This window comes from Penicillium crustosum (genome assembly GCF_028827405.1).
Source record: "Penicillium crustosum strain IBT 35664 chromosome Unknown utg000005l_segment0_segment0, whole genome shotgun sequence".
In the NCBI taxonomy this organism is placed as follows: domain Eukaryota; kingdom Fungi; phylum Ascomycota; class Eurotiomycetes; order Eurotiales; family Aspergillaceae; genus Penicillium; species Penicillium crustosum.
Window position 1 is genome coordinate 567,918 of NW_026623126.1, and position 26,196 is coordinate 594,113.

Below are 26,196 nucleotides of genomic sequence, written 5' to 3' on the forward strand. Positions count from 1 at the left end.
CCTGTCCTCCGTTTCCGCCCGGCATCCGGTCCATCACCATGCCTTCCATCGAGCCCAAGAATGAAGCTCGCCTGCTTCTGGTCTCGAACCGTTTGCCGATCACAATCAAGCGGTCTGATGATGGGAAATATGATTTCTCAATGTCTTCCGGAGGTCTGGTCAGTGGTCTGAGTGGCCTCTCAAAATCAACCACCTTCCAGTGGTACGGCTGGCCCGGTCTGGAGGTTCCCGAGCCCGAGATCCCTGTCGTCAAGCAGCGCCTCAAGGAAGAATATGGCGCTGTACCCGTCTTCATTGATGATGACCTAGCAGATCGACACTACAATGGGTTCTCCAGTCAGTTTCTCCTTCCCGCAAAGCCCCTGGAATGTACACTGATACCTTGTTCTTTCGGATAGACTCCATCCTCTGGCCTCTGTTCCATTACCACCCCGGCGAGATCACCTTCGACGAGTCCGCCTGGGAAGCTTACAAGGAAGCGAACCGTCTTTTTGCACAGGCTATCGCGAAGGAAGTACAGGATGGCGATCTGATTTGGGTTCACGACTACCACCTGATGCTGCTTCCCGAGATGCTGCGCGAGGAGATTGGCGATAGCAAGAAGAACGTGAAGATCGGTTTCTTCTTACATACACCGTTCCCTAGCAGTGAGATCTACCGAATCCTCCCCGTGCGGAATGAACTGCTCCTGGGTGTCCTACATTGCGACCTGATTGGCTTCCACACTTATGATTACACGCGCCATTTCCTGAGCAGTTGCTCACGTCTACTGTTAGTATACCCTGCACGTTCTGGAGTCCATATCTAATTTGATTAGTGGCCTTGCAACTACGCCCAATGGCATTGAATTCCAGGGCAAGATTATTACATGTGGAGCCTTCCCCATTGGCATTGACCCTGAGAAGTTCAAGGAAGGATTGAAGAAGGAGAAGGTCCAGAAGCGCATTGCCATGCTGGAGCAGAAGTTCCAGGGTGTGAAGCTGATGGTCGGTGTCGACCGTCTTGATTACATCAAGGGCGTGCCCCAGAAGTTGCACGCCCTTGAAGTGTTCCTCAGTGACCACCCAGAATGGGTTGGGAAGGTCGTTCTTGTACAAGTCGCCGTCCCCAGTCGGCAGGATGTCGAGGAATACCAGAATTTGAGGGCTGTGGTGAACGAACTGGTGGGTCGGATCAATGGAAAGTTCGGTAAGTATTCTTGTTTGGTGTTCTGACTGTGGTGTTCTGAACGGGTCTAATCATCTTTCAAGGCACGGTCGAGTTCCAACCTATCCACTTCCTGCACAAGTCCGTCAACTTCGACGAGCTCATCGCTCTCTACGCCGTATCAGATGCCTGCATTGTCTCATCGACCCGTGATGGCATGAACCTGGTCGCATACGAGTACATCGCCACCCAACAGAAACGCCATGGAGTTCTGGTGCTTTCTGAATTCGCCGGAGCAGCCCAGAGTCTGAACGGCAGTATCATTGTGAACCCCTGGAACACCGAAGAATTAGCAGGCGCCTACCAAGAAGCCGTGACCATGAGCGATGAACAGAGGGCTCTCAATTTTGCCAAGTTGGACAGATACGTTTCCAAGTACACTAGGTATGTTACCCGTCGCGCTGCCGGGACCATCCCTTCTCTTGTATTCCATTTCCAACTGACCCATTTTCTAGCGCATTCTGGGGCCAATCCTTCGTCACCGAACTCACCCGGATATCAGCACACTCTGCCGATAAATTCCACTCCAAGAAATTGGCGGAATCAGATGCAAACGAAACCGATGTGCCACCCACGACGCAAGACGCGTAATGCGTAATAATCTTTGATGTTTCTTCCGAGACATGTGTGCTCTGCAATCGGAACGGGTGTTTCAATGAAACTTAGATGGCCTTCACGAACATGGATGAGGCGAAATGTATTTTCTTAGAGGTTTCTCATTGGTTTCTGCCTTTATCTTTCTTTTTTTTTTTTCTAAAATGTGATTTCTGTATACAGGATGGGTTTCACTTCTACAACATAGACCAGACATATCAGAATAGCCGGACCCGACTCGGATTAATTGTTCCTCTATGTTAGCAAGAAATTTGAACAGAATGTAACTATATCCCCATTTGGTTGTTGTGAAGACAAAGTAGGTAGGCATGGGCAAATGAGCCAAACTGGGCTGGGTGCTCGCGTGGGCATCTGGACTGGACCTTGGTATGTAGAACTGTAAGACTTGTATAGACATTAGCTGGAAGCCTGTCAGGGTGGCATCTTATATTCACTGGAAGTCTGTAGGGGAGGTTGTTCATCTATGTAGTACCCCAATATCCATGAATATTCTTCCAATTAGCAAACCTCCAAGGCTGGGCCTGCAACTTTCATAATTTATATTAGTCATATAGTAGCTATAGGGTGATTCGTTTTCTGAGCAAAAAAAAAAACACATCCTCGTGATGGTCCTAGGTGTCTGAGGGACAATGTAGCGGTTGGAACGGAGATGGAAAATCTATTTAAGGGAATTAGACCCTCCAAAGAAGTATTCAAACCATAAGAAGTGCAGATGCAATTTATGTACTTAAATAGGAGGATTTTGCTATTCGATTGCCCAGTTACTCCTTCATCCAAGTCGACGCTTTATACTAGAGTGCAAACAGAGCAAACATGCTTCCCCGAGAAATTCTCGAAATCCTCAACGCCAAACACCTCAAGCTCGCAACCATTTGGGCGGTCACCATTACCACAAACCATTCGCGTGCTTGACCATCTCCCATCCCTCGTCTCCTCCAATCCCATCCAACTACAATTGGAAGAGCAACCGCCTGCTCCCCACCAACAATGGCACCAAGCCACCTCCTCCGGGCAACAATGCCTCTCCGCGCCTCAATCACGACACCTCTGTCCCTGACACGCCCCTCAATCCTCCAATCAACCACATACATCACCACTCCCCTCCGCAATGCCTCAACAACCACCCCAACCCCCACACAGCCCAAGACCATCGGCACAGAAACACAAGCGCCCTCCCGGCTGCGCAACTACGCCTCCGCCCTGAAAGCCGGCACCGTCGTCTCCGTCGGCCGCATGGACCGCACAGTGCGCGTCTGCCACCGTCACACATTCTGGGACCGACACATCCGCAAGTTCTACCCCAAGGAAACCCACTACCTAGTCTCCGACCCGCGCAACTCCCTCCGCGAAGGCGACATAATCGAGTTCTCGTCCGGAGCACCCAAGAGCCGGAATGTGCACCACGTCGTCGAGCGTATTGTCACTCCTTTCGGTGAGGCGATTGAAAACCGTCCTGCTGTGCTCTCGAAGGAGGAGCGCGAGGCTGAGCGTGAGACACGCTGGGCGGCGAAGTATCTCCGTCGTGAGTCGAAGCGGCTGGGTCGTGAGGTGGATCTTGTGAAGGAGGCGGCTAAGGCGGGTGTGCCTGTGCCTCAGGGTGAGGTGCTTTCTACTGCGCAGTTGATTCATCGGATTCATGCGGAGAATGAGCGCGTCGGGAAGGTTAAGAGGATTGTGCAGGAGAGAGTGGCTGAGAGTGAGAGGGCTACTCAGGAGAGACTGAAGGAGGCTGAGAACTGAGCTGTTTGCCTTTCATCACAATAACTGTACGTTTAGCTCTTTTTGGGACGGGCTTCAGTATTTGAAGTGTCGGGTTTGTCCTTCGGCCTCCGTGGTGTTGCATATCGGAGGTTATGTACTGTATTATACCGCTTCAATTTATTTTTCATTGGCATCGTGATATGTTGTATTCCTGGGATGGATCTTCCAACTAAAGGTAGGTCTAAAGTATGTATGAGAAGAGAAAGAAGGAGAGAAACCACCCGTCAATATCAAAATACAAAACAACCAACAGCGTACATCGTAAACATGGGGTTAGTCTAGACGATGTTGTCTAGTCCAATCCCCTAATCATTTGCAAAAAAGAAAGAAAGTCACTGGTATCATGGAAGAATAACCAACTCCTTTACCCAGAAACGGCAAACTGTGCCCGTCAAATCCTGAAACCCTTAGCTTGGAGGTATGGCCCCGGCAAGGGACGCAGTGTTCCCTCAATCGATTGGACATGGGGGTTTATCCCTCTCAAGCTTTTGGTGTTGCCCAACATCATCTCTTTCCCATTGCTCCTCGCTGTTAACTCAAATCGAAGCTCATGCCGCGAAGACCCGGACCTTGAGATCAACACTGCCAGTCGCCAGGACGCATCGAATGGACATCTTTGTGGCATTGGGGTCTACCTTCGCCCCATTAGATGCAGCCTCGGCACCGTTCGCACCCTTCGCACCCTCATTTGCGCCAGCATCCTTAACCAAAGGTGGTGCCCACCGAAGAGAACTGATGAAATGGTCGTGAGCCACGATCTTGCGTACACACTTGCACTCTTGCGTGAGATCCCAGCAACGCAAAGTCTTGTCGTCAGATACTGAGAGAAGATATTTCCCACCGGGATGGAAGACCAATGAGCGGACCCAGTTGTCGTGGCCAACAAGAGTCTTGATGCAGTTTCCACGGGTATCCCAGAGACGGATGGTCTTATCGCGAGAACCTGTAGCCACAAACTCGGCGGATGACGACGCTGGTGGTGGCTTCTTTAGCCCCGCAATAGCTGCCAAATGAGGGTAGCTTGTTGGCGGGGCGAAGGCCACACACTCGATATAGTGTTCGTGGCCTAGGAATGTTGACTTAGTATCACCAGATGAGATATCCCACAGACGTGCAACTCGGTCATCTCCACCGGAGAAGAGGAACCGGCCGTCTGGGGATGGTGTAACATCTCGAATCCAATCTCCATGACCCGACATGGATTTGACACAATATCCAGTTGTGACATCCCATATGCGCAGTGTGAGATCGCGAGAAGCCGAGACTAGCAGGTTTCCTGACATGGGAGACCCTGCAGCTCCAGATGGAATGAACCGAACTGCTGAAACGCTGTGGTCGTGCCCTGGTAGCGTTCGGATGTTCTTATACTCGTCAGCCGGGTCCCACAATTTGATCGTTAGATCTGACGAGCATGATGCAAGAAGTGTGCCTCCGCGCGGTCCTCCATAGTCGACGTCTAACACTGCCCTGGTATGTCCTTTGATTGTGCGTTCTAGTTCACCCAACTCCCAGTCCCAGATCTTAATTGTGGTATCATCTGAGCCGGAGGCCAATGAAGAGAATATTGGATGGAAAGCGAGACACGATACCGGCGAGCGGTGCGATTGGAGATCGTGGCGCGCTGGTGCGCGAGGCAGCCAGGAAACTGGGTCTTGGTTTTTGCGATTCAGAGAAGTCGGGGTTGCAGTGTCCAGCTCAGACTGGAGTGAAGCGCATCGTGCTTCCAAGTCCATAATCTGTACCCGAATGGCAGGTTAACAAGAGGAAGGCTTGTGGTGTGCCTGGTCTTCGCACCTTTTTCTGTAACCGGACTACGCTCGTCCATTTCTTCTCCAAGAGCCCTTCATATTTCTTAAGTGTGGTCTCATCGACTCGGATCGAGTCGCCTAGTTCTTCTCGTAAAGCGGCGGAGCTGTGGTGCAAATTCACAGAGGTGAGGTAGGCGATTATTCCTTTATGTCTGTCGCAAAACACCATCAGCGATCACCCCTAATGGAACCAGATAGGGTCACATACAGCTCCTCCGCCTGCCGCGACGTAAGAAGTTGGCTCATGATGTTATATGTGCTCTCTGCTCTCTCCGTTTATCCAAATGCGCATACACCAAATTGGTTCGGAAAAGTGCGATGGAGGGGAAGTAGGTGGGAGCGGTGTCGGCGAATAAGGGGAGTTGGGGGAAAGATTGGAGAATTGACGAATTGGCGAATTGATCCAAGAGAAGTAGAGGAATTGAAGAATAAAAAGAAAGAGAAGAGAAGATATGAAGAACAAGTTGAGATCCACCGCGGGGGGGAATTAAACAAAACACTCTTCGCCAAGGCTTTTGTTTACTTTCCTTCAACTTCAACTGTTTATTTTTCTTTAAACCCCGTGTGTTTCAACTATTATCAGCCACCCCTGTCAAATATTATACAGTTTGACCCTTTGACTTGGATAATTCATGTTCTAGTCATTAGTGTCTTATTGTCCAAGACAACTCTGCCTTTGATACCCTTGGGCATCAACCGAACACAGTACGATCACCTGAACCCCCCCGAGACACTCCCGAGACCCCCCGCAACACCCAACTCGGTCCCATTTCTCTTTCTCCGGGACCTTTTCTGTTGCTATGCGCACTTCTAATCGGACACTGCAGAAAGTGCTGACCACTTCCCTTCCTAGAATCCGCTGATAGTCCCGTCCTTCGCCCATCAGAATGGCTGAAGCCACAGAGGACTTCTCCTCCTTACCCTTGGCCGACCGGTTCGCTCACAAGGTGCGCTCATTCCCGCATATCCAGCCCAATTGATGGAATTACTGGAAAGTCTAACCCCGATATACAGAACTGGAAAGTCCGAAAGGAAGGATACGAAGATGCGAAAGCGCAATTTGAAAAGACCCCCGACGAAACAGACCCCGTATTTGTGCCATTTATACAAGATCCCGGCCTGTTCAAAGGGGCGGTTGCAGATTCCAACGTCGCCGCACAGTCAGAAGGTCTTGCAGCATACTGCGCCTTTCTGAAATTCGGAGGAGCCCAGGCCTGCACGAGGTGCGTCAACCCCCGGTCCCAATCACGACGGTCTTCTTAGTCCATCCTGAATCCACTAACAACATTCCCATTCACAGGACCCGCACATATACAATTGGCCCACTTGCTGAGAAAGGTCTCCCATCTACACGACCGGCCGGTAAAGCTAGCGCCCAGGAAGCTCTTCTATTATGTGTCGAATTGGACAAGGCCGACGCAGTGATCGAGGAGCTTCTACCCATACTATCACACAAAGTACCCAAGGTGGTCGCCGCATCTCTCGCAGCCTTAACCCTCATTTACCACAACTTCGGCTGCAAGATCGTTGACCCGAAGCAAACTTTGAAGGCACTGACCAAGGTTTTCGGCCATGCCGATAAAAATGTCCGCGCAGAGGCACAAAACTTGACTGTGGAACTCTATCGGTGGCTTCGGGAGGCCATCAAGCCTCTGTTCTGGGCCGAATTGAAGCCTGTACAACAGGGAGATTTGGAGAAACTATTCGAAGCTGTGAAGCAGGATCCCACACCGAAGCAAGAGCGATTCACTCGGGCACAACAAGATGCTATGGCCGCGGCCAGCGCTGCACCGGCAGGCGAGGAGGGTGAAGAACCAGCCGGTGACGACTTTGATGAGGAGGAGGATGGGGTGGTTGTTGATGCCTTCGACCTGGCGGAACCGGTTGATGTCATGAAGAAAATTCCTGCCGACTTCCATGATCAATTGGCCTCGTCAAAATGGAAGGACCGCAAGGAAGCGCTAGACGCTCTCTATAACGTTATCAACGTTCCCCGAATCAAAGACGGCCCCTATGATGATATTGTGCGAGGATTGGCCAAATCCATGAAGGACGCCAACGTCGCTGTCGCCACGGTAGCTGCAAATTGTGTGGACGTGCTGGCCAAAGGCCTTCGCAGCGGATTTACCAAATACCGAAGTACCATTATGGCGCCCATGTTTGAACGTTTGAAAGAAAAGAAGACGACTGTCGCAGATGCTTTGGGCCAGGCACTGGATGCTGTCTTCTCCACGACAACCCTTACGGAATGCTTGGAAGAAATCTTTGAGTATCTTAAGCACAAGAACCCACAGATCAAGCAGGAAACTGTCAAGTTCTTGGTTCGTTGCTTGCGCACAACCCGGACGGTACCAGCCAAGCCAGAGCAGAAAGCGATCGCTGATGCCGGCACAAAGTTGTTGACCGAGTCAGCCCCGGCAATCCGTGAAGGAGCTGCTGAAATCCTGGGTACATTAATGAAGATTCTTGGTGAACGGGCCATGAACCCGTATCTCGATGGACTTGATGAGATTCGGAAGACAAAGATCAAAGAGTACTTCGGCACCGCTGAAGTCAAGGCCAAGGAGCGACCCAAGGCTATTATCGCACCCCCAAAGCCTGCTGCCCCGGCTGCGAGGAAGGTCGTTGGCAAGAAGCCGCCATCGGGGCTGAAGAAACTAGCCCCTGTAGCTGCTCCACCTCCCCCAGAGGAACCCCCAGCCAGGCCTGCGGCCAGAGGAATCCCTTCAAAGCTCGGTGCTCCGAAGGCCGGCGGTCTTCCAACTCCTGGGTCAGGTCTCAAGCTGCAACGGAAGCTTGCTGGTCCTGGAACCACTGCGTCACCATCAAGACGAGTTGCTCCACCCCCAGAAGAGGATGTGGCTCCCCCGCCAGCCGCTCCAAAGTTCGGTCTTGGCCGTGGCCTTGCGGGTCGACCCATTGCCAGACCGTCAGCGCCTGCTGAACCTGCCCCTGCTCCTTCACCTGCAGCCAATGCTATGTCGGCCGCCGATCGTGCTGAGTTAGAGGAATTACGTGCGGAGAAGGAGAACTTCAACCGAACCGTGGAAGATATGAAGGCCGAGCGTTCAAGGCTCAACTCGACGATCACTGAACTTCAAAACCAAAATGCACAGCTGATTGAGGACCATACCCGCGATGTCTTGAGCATCAAGGCGAAGGAGACTCAACTTGTTCGAGCACGCAGTGACGCGGAAACCGCGGAGGGAAGTGTTCAAAAACAACAGAGAGAGATCGAAAGATTGAAGCGTGAACTCGCACGAGCACTTCGTGCCTCTGCCATAAGCCCACCTAACGCTGCCTCCGACGCAGGAAGCATGGGTGTGCCGGACACAAGCTCCATCTACCAAGATCACCTCGGCAACGGCAACGCTGCTGCACGATCTGGTCTTCATATGGGATCCCGCTTTGACAGCTCGCGTCCTCGAAGCTACGCCTCTGCTACTCCCAGTGAGGAGAGAGAGAACAATGGCATGGAATCACCAGGACTCAGCAGTCGTAATGGTGGCCTAGGCCGACGCAATTTGAGTCCTACATACGGTTACTCTGCGGTTGGTAGCCCGACGCGCTCGTCCGCCCGTAACTCCAACACAAATTTCACCGAAGACGACCACCAGCAGCAGCCCAGATCTTCTGAGCCGGCAGAGAACTGGAAGCGAGCTGCGGAAGTCACCAGCCAATTGAAGGCGAGAATTGAACAAATGAAGGTGAGTGGTTGCTTATCCAAATACTCGTGGAATTGGCTAACAAAAACGCAGGTACGCCAAGGGCTTTCACGACCTCCTCAACGTTAATGACCAAATGACCGCGATCACGTTTATGTCTCGTCCTTCTTCACATTATACACCTTCTTCGCTTGCTTTTGCTTCAACTTGTGTCTTTAGACGGGGTTCCTCAGTGTCATCATTCATATTGGAAAAAATCGGCGGTGAGCATCTCTGGTCTTCTGGGAGCATAGGGCTGGCTTTTGGGTTTCTTTGTACTTTTTTTTTTCTTCTTATGCTTTGGCCGTGGACCTCTGGATCTCATTGTAATTTCATCATACCACCCTTGTCTTCTCTCATTCTGCTCGATTATCGGTTTCCCGGGTGTAGGTTATCTGAGGAGTGTAATGAACCTGTTTGTTATTGCTATCTTCCTAATTCTCTTCTGAATAGAGATTGTCTTGCATATATGCTGTACACCTCTGTTTCATCTATATTCTGACTAGACCAAAGTTAGTGTGGCCTTGTATGACTGGCCCTCGGAAGCCTATGCCCCTCAATGATGTGACCGTAAATGATAAAGTGGCACTAGTGGAAGAGTATAAAAGCCACTAGACTACCCCTCTTCTTCATGTTTCACTTCTCCCCTCTACTATTCTCTCTCACCAACTTTTCTTAAACAATTCAATTCAAAATGGGCTGGTTCAGTGGTGAGTATCCCCTTTACCCTTCCTTGATACCACCTTCCACTAACACACATCTACCTAGACGACTCCGATCAGGCTCAGGCCTACAACACCTACAACGGCCAGCAGGAGCACGATCCCTCCGTGATCCACGAGCTGATTGCCGGTGCCGCCAGCTACGAGGCAGCCAAGGCCTACGAAAACCACGTCGCTCAGAACGGTACATACAATCCCCATTCACTCCATTCTTTTGACCATCCGGTACACAACCCCAAGTCTAGAGACAGTAAAGCTAATACTTCTTCTTCTCTGTAACAGGCGAGCCTGAGAGCCACGCCAAGGCCAAGGAGATCCTCGCTGGATTCGCCGGTGCCTTTGTCGACCGTGAGGTCGAGACCAGGGGATTGGACTTCTTCGACAAGGAGAAGGCCAAGTACCAGGCTCGTGAGCAGGTTCACGAGGCGTATGACAACAACGGAAACCAGTTCTAGATAGTCTCCTGAGTATGTGATATGAAATATGAATACACTTGAATGTTATGTCTATATATATTCCGTGTAGCTTGGAGCGAAAATACTTTTCAGGGGGGGGTTTACCCCTCCACCCCACCACTATATATATACTATGCAGCCTGCACAGTCTTGCAGTACTCTTAAAGCTTTAATCAACTACCATATAGCCTGTTTCTTTCATGCAAGACTGTTTGATAGAAGTATGCAGACATGTTTAAGATATGTGCCAAGACGGCACTATAAAGACTTGGTATTCTTGGCAGGTGTCGCTGTCTCGCAGATCCCACACAAATCCGAGGAGAAATGAAAATCTCGATTGGGTAAAAAATAGTGCTGATCAGGGCATTGGCAGATGAAGAGATTTCGTCTGAAAGGTTTTGTCTACCATCTCCACCATAAAACACTCGTATAGACAGACTATAGACTACAACCAGCACACTCATATACAAATACTACAAATACAAAGCAGACGACATGAATGCCTAGTTCTGATGGGACTACAAAGGCCATCAATAGATTGAACAGGTAGAGAAATGCATTCATGGGTATCTGCAGAAAAGTTGGTACATGGGGCCATTGGAGTTCGTGAGAGAAAAATGTGTCTTTTTTTGTTAGAACAGGATCCAAAAAGGGCCAAAGGGCTCTTTCGCACCCATCTAAAGCTAAAAGAATTGGCCGTCAATAGATCGTCAAAGCCTTCAACACCTCGTTGTTTCCCATAACAACTCATTATTTTTGAGATCCGAGCGCTTCGATTAGAAAACGATCCCGTCAAACAGACATCAAAGGAAGAAAAGCTGTAGTTACACAAGCTTAACTTAAACCTTGATGGCGGCAGCGAGAGCCTTCTGCTTCTTCTCGATGCGGGCGTTGGCCTTGGCGCCCATGATACCACCACCCCAGTGGCGGCGGGAGTCCTCGTTCTTGTCGGTGTAACCCTCCTTGATGGCGGAGAGGAGCTTGGCGAACTCGGCCTTGTCCTCAGCGCGGGTCTCGGTCAGGGCGAGAACGGCGGAGGTCTTCTTGTGGACGACTGTGCCGAGACGGGCCTTACCCTTGACAATGGCGTAGGGGACACCCATCTTGCGGCAGAGAGCGGGAAGGAAGACAACCAACTCAATGGGGTCAACATCGTGGGCGATGAGGACGAGGGAAGCCTTCTTGTTCTCAACGAGTCCGACGACGTGGTTGAGACCGTACTTGACGTTGTAGGGCTTCTTGGAGACATCCTCCTTCTTCTTGCCCTCGGAGACGGCGGTAGCCTCCTGGACGAGACGCTCCTTCTTCTCGGCCTTGGTCTCAGGGCGGTACTTGGAGAGGAGCTTGAAGGTCTGGGCAGCAGTGTTGCGGTCGAGAGTGGCCTGGAACTGAGCGATGGAAGGGGGAACCTTCAGGCGCATGTTCAGGATCTTCTTCTGGCGCTGAAGACGGACATACTCGGGCCACTTGACGAAGCGGGAGAGGTTGCGACGGGGCTGGATGTCCTGGCCGATACCGAAGTTGCGAGAGCGCTTCTCGATAAGGGGGTTCTGTGGTAGAACGGTTAGCGATCTTCAAGAACTCAATGCACTCCTAAAAGGGGAAAGAGAAAACGTACCTTGGCAGCCTTCTTGCCAGCGCCAGCCTTGCCCTGGGGGTAGGGCAGAGCGGCGGTCTTCTTTCCGGACTTAGGAGGCTATCATTGAGGAAGAAGATCAGCGTGCTGTTCACATAGTGCTGCATCTTCTTGAAACTCTAAGGAGAACATGAGCCAAGCCGTGTTACGGGCATTGACTCCATGCTTCCAGCCAAAATCATCACACGATGCACGACACATCTCTTTCGAGGCTATGCGCGATCGGCGGAATTGCTTAGATCAAAAGATCTGAAGCAAAGCGAATGTCGTGAGACATCGCAATAACTAGAAGAAGCCTCTGAAGTTATCAAGAGACAGTTGTTGTACTCACCACCATTTTGTCGACTGGGATTGCGCTGGTTGACGGTTGACGGATGAGAAAGGGAAAAGTTCGTGTGGATGCAACTTATGAAGTTTCTGTGGGTCGCGCTAGCGCAATCAGGTGACCAGGGCTAGGGCAAGACGCTAGGGTAGATTTAAGTTTCCACGTGAGATAGATCACATGACATCAACCATCTCGTGAGATTCTGGCCGCAACGGAGGGTCCACAGGTATGTATGTACTTTCCTCAATTATCTACACATTTAATATTGTAATCTCTTATAAATACCAGAAATAAAAAAAAGGTTCCTTGGTCTTCTAATTCCCCTCACATCTCTCAGAACAAATTGACGTCAATTGAAATGATGTCGAAATACAGTCTACTGTTCGAATGACAGCACGCTAATCATCGGATGTACGGAAAGATCGGCCCTACTCTACCCTAGCTCTGGATTGGCCGTGTCGTCCTTTTTCCCCCTAGGCCTAGGGCCACTCGTGGACCCCACATATGGTAAGCTCTCTCACATCATATGTTGATCTATACCTAGGGACTGGATGTCGCGTTAGAACTTTAGAAAGTAATACTATATCGCAAGATAGCACACCCCACACTCCTAATGGGGAATCCTCGCAGATATGAACGGGTCTGAAATCGAGCTGGTGTGATTCAGTCCAGCCCGCTACTGATCTAGGCAATACCAATGGCCCACCAATACCACTTTAAATTCTACGTGCAATGCGCCAATGTGGGAGTGACGGCGCCAAAGAACCCGTAAGGACTTTACTCTCGACGCATCTTAAAGATACGTGAAACATCAGCACCTCAACTTATTGGCGACACGACAAGGGAGAGGAGAATATCGCTACTAACTCCTAGGCGAGGGAGCTGACTCTTACGCCCATTTGAAGCAATTGTCTTTCCCTAAGACTCTTCGATTGGACTGACTCCACTTTGCCCGCGAAGGAATCAAGCAGGACGACGCAGAAATTTTCCGCCGTGGAGTGATCTAGCTTGGATGTTTTTCCTTCTTCTATGGACCGGGGGCGAATATCTCCTGCTTGGCCGCCCATTTGGCAATACGAATTCCGCAACACTGAATAGCATCGAACCTCCGGCCACAGGCTTTCTGCTTTTGCCGAAACCTCCTACCAACCAAGCACCGCAACATTTAGGGCTCGGTGGTCCTTCTCAAAAATTACAGCCTAAGAAACATGCCCGTGAAATCCGGTTTGACATACGTTGAAGACATGAGTATTTGGCTCTTACAAAATCTCACAATGTACAATCATGTCAGGGAATACATCATTAAAAGGCATCTATAACCGAAAAGTCCAAAGCATCACCCCGAATCCTGCGAAAGCAAGTCTAGAATGCGTAACCAGAACGCCTTAGATAGACCAAATAGGACTTAATAATCCTCAGATCCATCAACATGCAGGTCATCAAAAGACCAAAGTGCCTATCCCCCATATATCACCTCCAAGCCCCCAACCCAGGCAAAGCCCCACGACCCAAACTAGTACTAGCAGCCTGAACAGCCTTCTTCTTCCCCAACGATCCCTCCTGACCCCGCACACCAGCAATAATCTTCTCAATATGCGTCTCAACCACAACACCACCAACAATCATTTCACCAAGCACGGCATGCAGAGTCTCATATCCGAAGATAAGATCCAACTCGCAGACATTCTCGAACATGCGATCCAGCGCCTCGACAAATACCTGAATGAGATCGATCAAAGCAAGCGGGGACTCAGTCGACGTAGAGATCATGATAAACGACAGCGTTGCGTAGGTCCGGTATGTGATTTGCGTGGGGGTATCGGAGGGCCCGGAGGCGGAGGAGCTAGCGCCTTGCGAGAGGAGAGGTGGGAGTGGGAGGAAGTTACACGCACTTGCTGGACGCTGCGCGACTAGACGGTATATTTGCGCGATCAGGGATTGCTGCGTTTGCGTGTCCTGTTTATGGGGTTAGTTTGGAGTTCGTCCTGTGCGGGTGCGCGAATGCGGGGGGAGGGGGGTCCGACTCACCAGCTGTGTGTAGAACTTGGTTAACCGGGGCTGGCCATTATTATTGAAGACGAGAACTGCGTTGATCATCTTGACTGGTGAGGTATGGAACGATCTTGGAAGTCGGGAAGAATGTCAGGCTTATCTGGATGCGATAGCTGATGATGCGGTCTTGGCTCGGGCGACTTGCTCCGTGCGCCGATCTGGAGAAATCGATATCAACTCTACTTTTTTTTTATTTGGCTTTTTGTCGACTCCTTTTTCGGGGAATTCGAGAGTCATGATGAACTCAATATCAAAATGCAGGAACCCTGCATCCAGGATATCATTATATACAACCATACGAGCTCTATCCTCATCCTCGAATCCCAATTCCAAGCGCGAACTCAAAGACCTCACCCCGTCCGACCTCTGCTACTACTGGGATACAAGACCACCGAAAGAGGAACAATTAGCCTTCGCCGATAAGGTCTTCACGCCGTCGCGTCATTCACCGCTCAAACTCTGGTCCGCGGCCAAATTCCGCACAACACCATTTGCATCAGTCGAGCCCGAAGTCGCATTCTTGGGCCGGTCAAATGTTGGCAAAAGTTCACTGTTGAACGCAATAATGGGACAGGAGATCTGCTGGACCTCATCGAAACCAGGTCGGACGAGAGAAATGAACGCGTTCGGGATTGGAGGGACCAAGGGCGGCGAGTCGAAGGTTGTACTGCTTGACATGCCGGGATACGGAAAGGCGAGTCGATCTGAGTGGGGAGCAGAGATTATGAAGTATCTCCAAGGACGGAAACAGTGAGTTATGATTCCTATCCCATGTTGAACATGGAACACATGAAACAAACCTACCAACCCATGGTGTTCAATGACTGACGAAGATTATTATATTATAGACTCCGTCGCGCATTCCTCCTCATCGACAGTACGCATGGCATCAAGCAAACAGACGCCGAGATCCTGCGACTATTCCGACACCACGCAATCCCACACCAGATCATTTTATCCAAGGTCGACAAGTTCCTTGTTAGACAATTGAAGCAGATAAAGACTGGTGTCACGCCCGCCAATCTCGAGCGGTTACAGCTCTTGCTACATGGTATCAAACCCATTGTGCAGCCAGACCCGCGTGCTTCGGAGGGACCTGGGTCTTTGGGTGAGATTTTGACTTGTAGTGCCGAGGCAAAGATTGGTCCTGGACGGTCGTTGGGTATCGATGCTGTTCGTTGGTCGATTTTGTCTGCTGCCGGGATTGATGGGAGCTTGCAGGGTGGTCGGCTCGCTGTGCCGACTGCTGCAGAGACATCGGCTACTTTGTCGTGAAAGGGCATGTCGTGTTGTCCGAATTCGAAACTATACCCGTTGAGTTTTTAGACTTGACTCCTTAGAGCGGCTAGTCAGGTCTGATTAGCCCTTCCCCAAGCACACGCACCTATGGACTAGAAATGAGACTGTATATATTTCGTTGCTTTTCTAGAGCGATGATTGAGATATGCGGCTTTTCTTGAACATGGTAGCCAATCCTCATATAGGGTTTGCGGAGCTATCATACACCATCACGAACTAGCCGGCATGGGTCTACGATAGCATATCTAGACCGACAAGCAACACTGTGGTTCATGTTCGAAGCAGTTGAATGCTTCGCTATCTAGAGCTAGCTGCTGAGCAGAATACATATGTACTATACCCAATACAATTACAACAAACATTGAAAGCTTAAGCCAACAAAACTCATGACAGAACTCGAGATAAAGATCATAATCAATCTATTATGAGCAGTCCGATACGGACAAAGCAAGGCGAAAAATATGTAAAAGAATCACTGATCTGGTAGGCAACAGAATGTGAAGTCACATACGAATCAGGCAAAGACAAAGAAAACGTATGACAGTATGCATGAGGATAGGCAAATATTTGTGAATACAGAATGATAAAAACCTCCACATAAGAGATGATGAAAAAGATATGGGGGAAAAAAACAACGCCAGGCCCCTTATCGTAATGCTGCAAGACCAAAGAATGCCGACCACGCTATGCAAAGGATATTTGTTCCGATGGAAGACGAGAGCTGTAAGGATGGGTATCGTGAATGGGGGAATAGAGTGAGAAGAGAAGAAAATAGAGGAAAGGGCGTAAGTAGCATGAGGAGGGTTATCAGAGGTTGAGATATCGACTTGCGGTCGAAGAGAAATGCAGCCTACCTAAGTAGGTAGACCTCTCAATCAGACAAGGAGTCATCATCTTCGATTCCGCTGAGGACCTCCTGTCCACGTCGGTTGACGACAATGCGTTTCGCAAGCTTGCTTTCTGGGACTCCATCCCGTGCAGCACCGAAGTCGAGAACCTGGGTGGAAGCAATATTAGCATAAAGGATTGGAATGCCTCCTCAGAGAACACTTACTTCGATATAAGTCAAACTGTCACGTTGCACTGCGGCAACACATCTCCGGTCATTGAATTTGACTTGCCACACGCCACTTAAGTCTGTGAGGAGGTCTCGAACACATTCGCCGTTTCGTACATCCCACATCTTCAGTGTCCGATCAGAGCCCGAGATGACCTTCTGCCCATCATGCTGGAAGCAAGTGATGGCACCAGTGTGCGCACTCAATGTGTTCTTGCAGTGGCCATGCACGGAGTCCCAGATTCGGAGGGTGGAATCAGCGGCAGCCGAGACAAGGAAATCATGCTCTAAAGCGAGCAGACCAACGAGGGAGGTATGGCCTTCGAGGTTGTATAGGACGGCTCCATCGTCTAGCGACCACACCTTTACCATGTGGTCCATGGCTCCACTGATGCAACGATTGCGCTTATGGTCAAGAACCACGCTATACACTTTCATCGAGTGACCCTGTAGAGTGTGTAAAGTCTGTCCGGTGGAAATCTTCCAGACCTTCACCGTGCAATCGTAGCTACCACTTACGAGGGTATCACCGTGGGCTGCAATTGCACGAACAGAGTGTTGATGGCCGGAGAGCACACGCATGAAGTATGGACAGCTAGCGTCATCTACGGTAGGACCACTCTGGTAGTAAACTGGGTCACCGGATTTTGGAAGCTTCCATACCCGAAGGTTCGAGTCCCGAGACCCAGTAATGATCAATGGTTCTTTGGGCATGATCTCAGGATGACCACCTGCATCCCTACCAACCTCAGTAGGCAGGACGATTTGCAAGCATCGGACGGTGGAGGTGTGGCCGTGGAAGATCTGAGTACACCTGGCCCGTTCGATGTCCCAGACTCGCACTGAGCGATCAGTAGAGCCAGAGACTAACGTGTTGCCGTGATACTCAAGAGCCCACACTCCACCTTCGTGTCCCTCCAATGTTGCCTGCAATGCACCTGTTTTGGTGTCGTACACGTTGATATTAGTGTCATCGCTTCCGGTAAGAACCTTATCCGCGTCAAATTGCAGGCAAGTAACAACATGGCGGTCATGAGCACGGAAAGCAATATGCTGTGGCTTGACATCCGGTTGCATCCATCCCTTGTGAATGGCAACATGGCGACGGTAGAGGACCTTGAAGAGGAACAGTCCACGGAGGGACGGTAGACCTACTTCAGCATAGGGCACTGCGGCAGCTGCGGCGTTGGCTGCGGCGTATGGAGCCTCAGACGCAGCAATATCTTTCTTCCAGTCTGGATCGGCGATTTCTCCCCCACTGGATGAGACCTTCCGCTTGGCAAGCTTCCGGCTTGAAGCACGCGTGTTTGCTTTCCGCTTGGCTCGTCGGCTGATTGGCAGAGAACCCAGAGGGCTTCTGTTGCTGGGTCCCGCCATCGAAGGGACAGGGGACACCTCCATATCTGCCCTGGATAGAGCCACAAGGCTGAGATCTTCCTCGTGATCTTCAGGGCCGCTGGACAACTGCCATCCCCATCCCTGTCTTATAGCCCGTTCTAGTTCTCCATCAGAGAGATGATATCCATCCTGGTCAAGGAGGTTCTTCCAGCTCTTTTCATCAGAATTGGTGATGTGTCTCCACCTCTTAGACACCTGCGCAGCACGGCACATGGTTTGAACATCGAGGTATTTGACGATGTTGAGACTAAGCTCAAGCGGCAAAAGAGCTAGGAAGTCGCACTTCAAAGTTGGGTTAACCACATCGGCCACGAAATGGAGAGTAGGCTTAGGGCATCTCCGAAGGAATTGATACATGAGATACGTCTTGACCTCATCGGGCACCGAATCAAAGAACTCCAGCACCTTGGGCATATCTAAAAGTGAGGAAGGTGACTGGGAGTTTGGAAGAGAATGACCATTTACCCGAGTCTCATCTGCATCTTGAAGCCGCAAAGCCTTAGAGAAACGCGAGACATTATGATCTAGACTGGAATCTGTATCAACGTCAAGCCCTTCTGACTCAAAGGAGGATTCGCCATGGAGCGCATTCATAGCAGCGACCGGTGAGAGACTCGGGCTCGGGAGGCACATATCTTGCGCCATGGCGTTGTCTATTGCCGATAATTGAGATACAAGCTCAGGTCGTTCTTGCGTTGCAGATTCCTGGGTTCCATATGTTGTATCATCAAATGAAGCCGATTCATGTGCAGGAGGGCCATTCTCATCCGGTTCAGTGGCCTGGGACTCTTGAGTTTCGGGGTTTGAACGAATCCCAGACAACGCATTTTGCAAGTAGGAATTTGGATTGGATGCCTGCATGCCTTTAGCTCCGATTTCAGAGGAGAGAGGTGACGGCAAAGGGGGTTCCCTGCGCGGAAACACCGAGCTATGAATCCTCGGTCTTGGGGCCGCATTTTCACCAACTCCCCCAGGTTGCTTTCGGTATCTGGGGTGGCAAGACCAGCGGCAAGATGAGTTGATCCTACGCCACTTTGGCGAGTGCGGCGTGTAATGGGCTCAGAAGGAACTCGTGATGGGCGAGTTCGCGGAAGAACCGAAGGTCGAGCATCAAACAGTGGGACGGGGGAGACCGCACGACGACGATTGTTGGACGGGTGACTAGACGGTTGACTCGCTATCCTCGGAGGGGTTAGCCGGCGAGTGGGGTTCTCGCCCTCGGAGATGAACGAGTTCACAGAGCGAATCTGGCCGTTTGAAGATTTCAACGCCTCGCTTTTCTCCTTGTACTATAAATTATTATACTGTGAGCATTGGAACCATGAAAACCGAGAGGGAGCATAGAATCGTACCTCAGCGGCAGCATTTGTGGTATCCTCAGGTTCGTTGAAGATGATCGACTTATCGCCAATCTTGAACTTGAGGTTTCTCAAGGCCGCTGGAGTCGGAGATGAGGCGAGAGGGTATTGTCGGGCATCCAGATCCTTGACGGCTCGCGGGGGGTTGATGGTCAGAGGCGGGAAGGAGGTGGTGGTGGTCGTGGTGGTTGTCACCACTGTAGTTCTGGTAGTAGGGGCAAAGGTGAACTGTCCGATCGCCGCATTTGATGGCCCTTGGCCCAGCTCCTCTCCCTCGTCCATTTCGTGTTTTCGAGGATGAGTGAATCGAGATCCGGGGCTGTGGGTCGCATGAGAGGGCGCAGATACGGACGCGTTGTGATCGCTCAAAGCCGAGTCGACCTCAGATATTTGAAGGGAGGTAGGAGCATTTGAAGTCATGGTAAAGCGAGCTCATGTAAGAAGACAAAGGAACGGTGATTCGCAAATTCTCTTTTTTTTAGTGAAACACCCCCTCAGCACGGTACACCAGCGGAACCATCGATGCAAAGGGCATTCAGCACATGTTAGAACGGAGAATAGTCAAGTTCAATGTTGTTAGGGGGTGTGTGGAAACAAAAACACAAATAATGGAAGCAAGGAAGCAAAGGGAAGGGGAGAAAGAAACAGTGGCGGCTGACAAGGAGTTGGGGCGGAGAACAACATTTATTCCGGTTCCCGTAGGTGGACGATGTCATGGCCCAACGTGCTACATTTTGATTTTTTGACTTTGGTAGATTCTTTGCTTATTTGGGTAAAAATTATTCTTTCATATATTAATATAGTATATTCTACCTTTGTTATTGTCCATGCCAAATTCAAAATGATCCGAGTGTGAAACCTGGAGAGAAAACCCCCCCTGGGCCTGCTCTAGACCGGCAGAAATCACCAGATAGAAGTGGGACCGAGGATAATGACAGTCAGATAAGCAGATGGACTTCCAAATGTTCCTTTGCCCATGCGGTTAACAACGTAATAGATTAATATATTCAAATTTACCCCTAAATCACATATATCGAAGGTTACCAAAGATTATATATCGAAAAGGCCTCTGCACAGTACTTTTTACTGCCTTCGTATACACCCAAAAAGACATCTAAAAAAGAACCTCCAAAAAGACCAAAAAGACATGACACGGCCACATAAGCGACCGACTATTGTAATCTATTCGTCCAAATCAAGTTGCATCAAGTTTTTGATTTGCCATCGCCACATATCACGTGAGGTGGGGGCGTGCCTCGGGTGGCTTCTTGGCAGGCTGTATCTCATTGTTATGCTGAAGAAATTATTTACTAGGGGCTTGGGCATAGGACACAGGGCACAGGGGTAAGGAATAATAAGCTTGTAGACTGTTGCCCCTTACTACTTACTCTATGCAAGTCACATCTTGCCCAGGTGGAATATCCACTGATATCTGAGATGTCTCGGCCTCCCGAGGTCCCCCCCACATCTATTTAACGTATTCGGTAAGCGAGTGGGCCATGGAAGCCAGTGGGCCACCCCGAAACACCATACTAAAGGCGTTTTATAGATACTTGATATCTCGACGGCCACAAAATGTATTATATTCTTATGACATTATGGTCTTAAAATAAAGATCCTAATACATTCATAAAGTTTTAGAAATTCTAAATAAGTACGAATTGAGTTATATGTTTTTTTTTATAAAATGATCAAAAATATGTTGTATTTTTGGTAAAATCAATGAATAATCATTTGAATCTCCCAAAAAGTTCGGAATATAGCTAGTAATCTAGTTACCAACGTTCTCTATAAGCTTTAAGTAGTATCAATGCGTTGTTGTTGAGATATAAAATCGCCTTTAGTATGGTGTTTCGGGGTGGCCCACTGGCTTACATGGCCCACTCGCTTACCGAATACGTTAGGGTTTGGTTGCTTTTACGTACTACAACTCTTCAGCCCTGCCTCCTATGATACCCTTGATCGATAATATTTTGTAGTATTAGACTTGACTTGACTTGACAGGTGATAGTTGAAGGGAAATATGTTTTGACTTTGAACCACCCGGCCTCTTGTTCGCTGGAAACCCGATAGGAAACAAACTTGTCCGGTATATCCGAATATATATTTTGGAGCAAAGTGACGTTTACAGATTTCCGATGAGAAAAAAAAAAGAAAAATTAAAATAGAAGCATAGGTAGACACTTCACCATAGGCTCTATACAGCCATGCCTACATCCTTGGTCAAATTAGGGTGGCCGTTGCTTCTAGTGTCTATGAATAGATCGGTAGATCCCTAAGATGTTTCAAGATATACGACATTCCTTTGTTCATGCCTAGTGACTTAAATAAAAGATATCTTATTCTTAGGACTCGCTGGTCTGCATTTTTCTTTGTTCCTGTTTATCCACACTCCCCATAGAAATATACTATGCTCGTCTTCTCCCATTACAATGTTTAATTCTCATTTTCGGTCTGTCATACTCATACTGCCAGAATCATGTCTCGCTCCAAGAAAACTGTAGCTTTAAGGGCTGCCTCCAAGTCTGGGGCACCACAGCCCGAAATCAAAGCGGATAAAATCCACCGGTTTCCCGTGATCGTGAGTAGCCCTACTGAATCAATAGCACCCGAGATGAACCCAACCAACTCTTATGGTATAATAGGAGCAAAGCCTGGAGTTAATGAAGATAACACTACATATGACCGTAAGTCCATTTTACACGAGGTCCATGTTGCTGTAGCCAATCTAATATACGTCTTATAGACTGCATCGCTCTTATGTATGCGGTTAGTCATGACCTAAATGACCTTGTAATATACTATTCACGTTCTGACACATAGGATACAGTGGATTATTGCCCATACATGCCTTCGGCGAGCGAATTCTGCCAGCAAACCGCTTCCATGAGCGCTACAACTATGCCATTTTGTAAATGGGAAGAGCAAGGGCAATTTCGGACGTAGCCGATCGGCTTCTCGACCTTCTAGTGAGTACCCGATATATTCGCATTTATTAAACAATGTTAATATCCATCCTTTCTAGGAAAATGGCGTCTTTGATGCTTTCCTAAGAGGCGTGCTACATGCCGTCCAATTTACTGTTATTGCAGACAAAGCCTCGCCAAACAAGATTCTGGAATCTTACACCTTCACCTTCGACAACTTCGGTGAGCGCAGCACTGCAGATCGCCTAACCAATGGCCCGAGGATGGATTTTGTCAGCCCCCATGAGGATCGAGCGAGCATGCGTAATATGATTTTTGAAGGGAAGGCCCTTATCCGACGGTTGAGAACTATGTGTGCTGAAAGCCCGCCATTGCCTAGTATGTGCACTCTATTATTGCCCATTCCCGGGGTTGGCACTCACGAATCGAACAGACGAGCGCAGCCTAGGAATACATGTATTCTACAAATCGAAGTGTCCCGGATCCTAAAATGTGCCTGGGTTTGCTGATTCCCAGGACAACACAATTGAATATTCGCGGACTTTGTACTGGGAGAGGACTAGGCGCTTTTACGGAAGCGTCGACAGCGGTTTCCACACGTATGTTTCCTTATTTCGCTTCCTAAATTTTTAGCATTTGCTTTGGTCTAATTGAAGCTCAGGTGTAACATATTGAAGGCTCGGATTACGAGTGAGTTCTCTTCGTTCTACCTCGCCCGGTGGCGAGGCCTATTTCCCTTCTGCGGAGGAAGCGAACGACGATATAGTGATCCGTTCTGGCGATGTCGGAATCCCCACGCCTGCTCAAATGCCGTTGGATGTAGTCGGAGAGATATATGTCTCCACCGATGAAAGCACTGCTGGTGACGGCGATGGTAAATATTCGTCTCCGCTTCATTTTGTTTACATCGTAACTAAATATTTTGTTCGATACAGACGCAATAATCTCCTTTAAAGAGTTATTAGATTTTCAATACACCCCAATCGAATGCACGATGATAACTCAGAGAATGAAATTCAGAGAATCACGACGTTATGTCAGTTTGCCGTCACTGCTGCTCCTACTCAAACCATTCAACGAGTGCTGACTTTAAGTAGACAGAGAATAAAGTGGAGGACAGAATCTTCTTCAACGAAGAAGACTTGGAAAATTATCAGTCTTGGGTGCATAAAAAGGCCCAGTTAATGGCTGAGGCCGTCAAAGCTGATTCAGATGACTCTTCAGAAACCAAATTTGTCGCAAAACTACCTCGCCCTGAACGCTCAAGAAAATCTAGCATACCTTTGAATTGGCCAGAGGAGGAAGCAAATTTTCCTGTTAGCCGAGATAGTGTTCATTCTTCTCAGGCTCGTAGAAAGTCTCGAGAAGACTTTTCCCCGGAGAACTACATACGTCGTTTGCAGACTGCGGGGTCGAAACCCACCGTCAAAGCGAGAACAGTAGCATATGTCGAGAACCGCCACGGTGTCACCGAGAAGCTGGACAAGGAGAAAAAGGACAAAATAGAGAATCTGCCCGGGCCAAGTGACAGCATGACCCAGTATGGACACAGGGATCAGCGTCACTATCGGTGTGAGTGCAACACTTGGAACTTCAAGCCCAGGAAGTCTGTAAGTCATGAAGCTATGGTATGCAATAAACGATTAGTTTTAACTAACTTTGCAAGATACAATGTGCCAATTGCAAAGATTGGCAGCACACCCTGTGCTACGGCTATTATTCTGCCAGGGATGAACGAATTCCAGATATACATTACTGCTATAGTTGCTTGATCGGATACGACTTTGACAGCGATCTGATGGAAGAATTGATTAAGCTTATCCGAACGCGCAGAATAATCTACTTTGTCGTTACTGTCGGAAGACCACCAACTTTGAATTGGCAAGTGGCCGGAGAACTTAGTAAGGGCAACTGCCATCCTTTAAAGAACTTGTCTAATATTAGCCAGATCGTAGCGATGACGAGGCTCATGTAGCAGTCCACAGCATCCGGAAACTTGGCATCATGAGATCAGAGGAGAGTAAGAAGTTAGAGCACTACCATAAGATAGGAAGCAGCAAATTCTTGCTCAACAAGACAATCCCGGCCTGCAACACCATCTGCAGCGAAATCTTGGACCCGATGTTGCTCATTGAAGAGTATGCAAGTGACTCCATACATCTGCGACAAGGTCCATGGCTATATATGATCTAATCATCGAGCAGTACGATATACCCCCTCCTATCTCCCCGCCAATGGTTCGATCGCATTGGTCCAAGTCTGGTGTACCTTTATTTGGTATTCTGAGTGAGTCTGGTGAGTGGTATAATACCATTGACCCTCGCTGGCAACCTAAACTTTGGGAGCGGGTGCGCTCTAACCCTTCTGCCAGTGGGTATTTTTTTTGAGGGGCAGACCTCAAACAGCGTGTCAAAGCGGTTGCTGGATTCGAAAGATGAGGAATTCGGAGATGTCGTTTATACTCGGGAGGCCAAGAAGATGAAGCTTAAATAGAGGAGTGATTGCAGTAGTTTACGGAGTATAAGACTAGTGTTTCCTAAATCTTTGGATGCATATCCACTTCTTCCACTTCTAGACCGCTGGGTCGTTCCGTGTGCAGCACAGTCCATGAGACTGAACCTTTTGCTGCACATCATATTAGAGTAGGTACGGAGTATGGAGTAGATCGGTAGCTAGCTTGACCGAGTGAAAAAGAAGGGTTGTAATAGAAGGTCTTCTATACTTGTTCCTTCATATATAGATGGTTAATTTTATCCTTTCTCTGCTATTTTTGGTCCATCATCTTACCTTCTCGGATACTTCGGTCAGGTTTCTCTGTACAATGTTGTGCATTTTTGTGGCAAAATCATGTACGGAGTGAAGCCTCAAAATTTGGAAAGTGGGATGTCAAGTGTGGAGGATTTCCATGATTTTCGTTCCCTGATCTGCACAGCAGACAATAGATCGACAATAGAGCGTAACCGAATCCCTGGAACCATACTAGGCTATTGGAGTCGACTATTGGCGACCATCAGGGGGGTATCCGCATGACAATTTGGCCTAGCCACCTGCCAAACCACTAGGCTGAATTCAATAGTGTGTTCCGTTTGACTGAACTTGGGGTAAAATGTGGCGTAATGCAGTGAGTATTGTTTTGTCTTTTGTCGTGTTTCCAACGGTTATTCAAAGAATGCGTTTGCAGCTCACTTCTTTCGATCGGCATAGTGCTCCTCCCTATTGTTGGTTCGCACACGTAAGTCCTTGGTGTGGTAGTCCGAAAACCGGCTAATTCCGTATAGGGGGTTTGATCGGCGTTCGGTGAATCGATCTCGGATGAACAAGGGACAGGGATCTCGATCTGAGTGAAATTGTGCCCCCGGGAGTGTCATGGCTGCTTGTTCCGCCTCGTGGGTCTAAGACGCGGCACATGGGCTTGGTTGCAAGGATGCCAAAGTTTGTTTATAGTGGTGTCTGTGCCTCTTTATTTTTAGGGATAGGGAGATTACTGTCTTGGTCGCCGACTTTGGTATTATAGGTCCCCGGTGTACGGAAGACAGCGCGTCACTTATCCACAACCATGGGCCGTCAAAGCTGTCAAGCGGCAAACGACTGAATTCATGTCTCAGTTCACTTCCATTCCGAGCAAATGTGGAAGGTTGAGTTTAAAAGACGAGCCCACATGCAGGTCGATCATTACCAGTTCCTGTGGGCTTCTGTACAATGCATGTGCGATGGGCTACCCGGGAAACGAGTATTCTTACTCCGTTGTCGAAATTTTGCTGCGACTTAGGATCCAAGGGGGAAGGAGTACGATTACAGAGTCCACCAATATTTGTCATGGAGAGTGGGGCAGACCTCTACTGGGGCCTTCGTGCATAACGAGATCTTAGAGAG

General features: G+C 49.1%; 10 protein-coding genes across 10 annotated transcripts; 6 read left to right on the forward strand and 4 right to left on the reverse strand.

Annotated features, from left to right (window-relative positions):
- Window positions 1-38: 38 nt before the first annotated feature.
- Window positions 39-1,797, forward strand: N7487_010900 (glycosyltransferase family 20 protein; the record flags this gene model as incomplete). Its single annotated transcript, XM_056878630.1, has 5 exons — window positions 39-336; window positions 399-771; window positions 818-1,188; window positions 1,251-1,590; window positions 1,662-1,797. 5 exons carry the CDS (start codon window positions 39-41, stop codon window positions 1,795-1,797), a joined length of 1,518 nt encoding a protein of 505 aa, XP_056723949.1.
- Window positions 1,798-2,808: 1,011 nt separating this feature from the next.
- On the forward strand, window positions 2,809-3,561 carry N7487_010901 (uS17 family ribosomal protein; the record flags this gene model as incomplete). Its single annotated transcript, XM_056878631.1, has 1 exon — window positions 2,809-3,561. One exon carries the CDS (start codon window positions 2,809-2,811, stop codon window positions 3,559-3,561), a length of 753 nt encoding a protein of 250 aa, XP_056723950.1.
- A 569-nt stretch (window positions 3,562-4,130) lies between these two features.
- Window positions 4,131-5,644, reverse strand: N7487_010902 (WD40 repeat domain-containing protein; the record flags this gene model as incomplete). Its single annotated transcript, XM_056878632.1, has 3 exons — window positions 5,599-5,644; window positions 5,377-5,542; window positions 4,131-5,318 (listed from the first exon to the last, which is right to left on the reverse strand). Exons 1-3 carry the CDS (start codon window positions 5,634-5,636, stop codon window positions 4,131-4,133), a joined length of 1,392 nt encoding a protein of 463 aa, XP_056723951.1. The 5' UTR covers window positions 5,637-5,644.
- A 633-nt stretch (window positions 5,645-6,277) lies between these two features.
- On the forward strand, window positions 6,278-9,184 carry N7487_010903 (putative spindle pole body component; the record flags this gene model as incomplete). The annotated part of the gene is made up of 4 exons (XM_056878633.1): window positions 6,278-6,337; window positions 6,405-6,613; window positions 6,691-9,097; window positions 9,149-9,184. 4 exons carry the CDS (start codon window positions 6,278-6,280, stop codon window positions 9,182-9,184), a joined length of 2,712 nt encoding a protein of 903 aa, XP_056723952.1.
- A 478-nt stretch (window positions 9,185-9,662) lies between these two features.
- N7487_010904 (DUF3759 domain-containing protein) lies at window positions 9,663-10,282 on the forward strand. The gene is made up of 3 exons (XM_056878634.1): window positions 9,663-9,804; window positions 9,863-10,000; window positions 10,099-10,282. Exons 1-3 carry the CDS (start codon window positions 9,789-9,791, stop codon window positions 10,269-10,271), a joined length of 327 nt encoding a protein of 108 aa, XP_056723953.1. The 5' UTR covers window positions 9,663-9,788; the 3' UTR covers window positions 10,272-10,282.
- An 828-nt stretch (window positions 10,283-11,110) lies between these two features.
- On the reverse strand, window positions 11,111-12,244 carry N7487_010905 (60S ribosomal protein eL8; the record flags this gene model as incomplete). Its single annotated transcript, XM_056878635.1, has 3 exons — window positions 11,111-11,821; window positions 11,890-11,967; window positions 12,239-12,244. The coding sequence occupies 3 exons, from the start codon at window positions 12,242-12,244 to the stop codon at window positions 11,111-11,113; spliced, it is 795 nt and encodes a 264-aa protein (XP_056723954.1).
- A 1,458-nt stretch (window positions 12,245-13,702) lies between these two features.
- N7487_010906 (putative AP-3 adaptor complex subunit sigma) lies at window positions 13,703-14,329 on the reverse strand (the record flags this gene model as incomplete). Its single annotated transcript, XM_056878636.1, has 2 exons — window positions 13,703-14,188; window positions 14,261-14,329. The coding sequence occupies 2 exons, from the start codon at window positions 14,327-14,329 to the stop codon at window positions 13,703-13,705; spliced, it is 555 nt and encodes a 184-aa protein (XP_056723955.1).
- A 193-nt stretch (window positions 14,330-14,522) lies between these two features.
- N7487_010907 (translation initiation/elongation factor MRX8) lies at window positions 14,523-15,559 on the forward strand (the record flags this gene model as incomplete). The annotated part of the gene is made up of 2 exons (XM_056878637.1): window positions 14,523-15,034; window positions 15,133-15,559. The coding sequence occupies 2 exons, from the start codon at window positions 14,523-14,525 to the stop codon at window positions 15,557-15,559; spliced, it is 939 nt and encodes a 312-aa protein (XP_056723956.1).
- An 895-nt stretch (window positions 15,560-16,454) lies between these two features.
- Window positions 16,455-19,816, reverse strand: N7487_010908 (F-box/WD repeat-containing protein; the record flags this gene model as incomplete). Its single annotated transcript, XM_056878638.1, has 4 exons — window positions 16,455-16,580; window positions 16,638-18,948; window positions 19,005-19,327; window positions 19,391-19,816. The coding sequence occupies 4 exons, from the start codon at window positions 19,814-19,816 to the stop codon at window positions 16,455-16,457; spliced, it is 3,186 nt and encodes a 1,061-aa protein (XP_056723957.1).
- A 2,059-nt stretch (window positions 19,817-21,875) lies between these two features.
- N7487_010909 (uncharacterized protein) lies at window positions 21,876-24,816 on the forward strand (the record flags this gene model as incomplete). Its single annotated transcript, XM_056878639.1, has 13 exons — window positions 21,876-22,083; window positions 22,143-22,165; window positions 22,220-22,307; window positions 22,343-22,365; window positions 22,422-22,701; window positions 22,757-22,779; window positions 22,840-22,922; window positions 23,001-23,197; window positions 23,425-23,933; window positions 23,990-24,224; window positions 24,272-24,465; window positions 24,528-24,618; window positions 24,695-24,816. The coding sequence occupies 13 exons, from the start codon at window positions 21,876-21,878 to the stop codon at window positions 24,814-24,816; spliced, it is 2,076 nt and encodes a 691-aa protein (XP_056723958.1).
- Window positions 24,817-26,196: the final 1,380 nt, after the last annotated feature.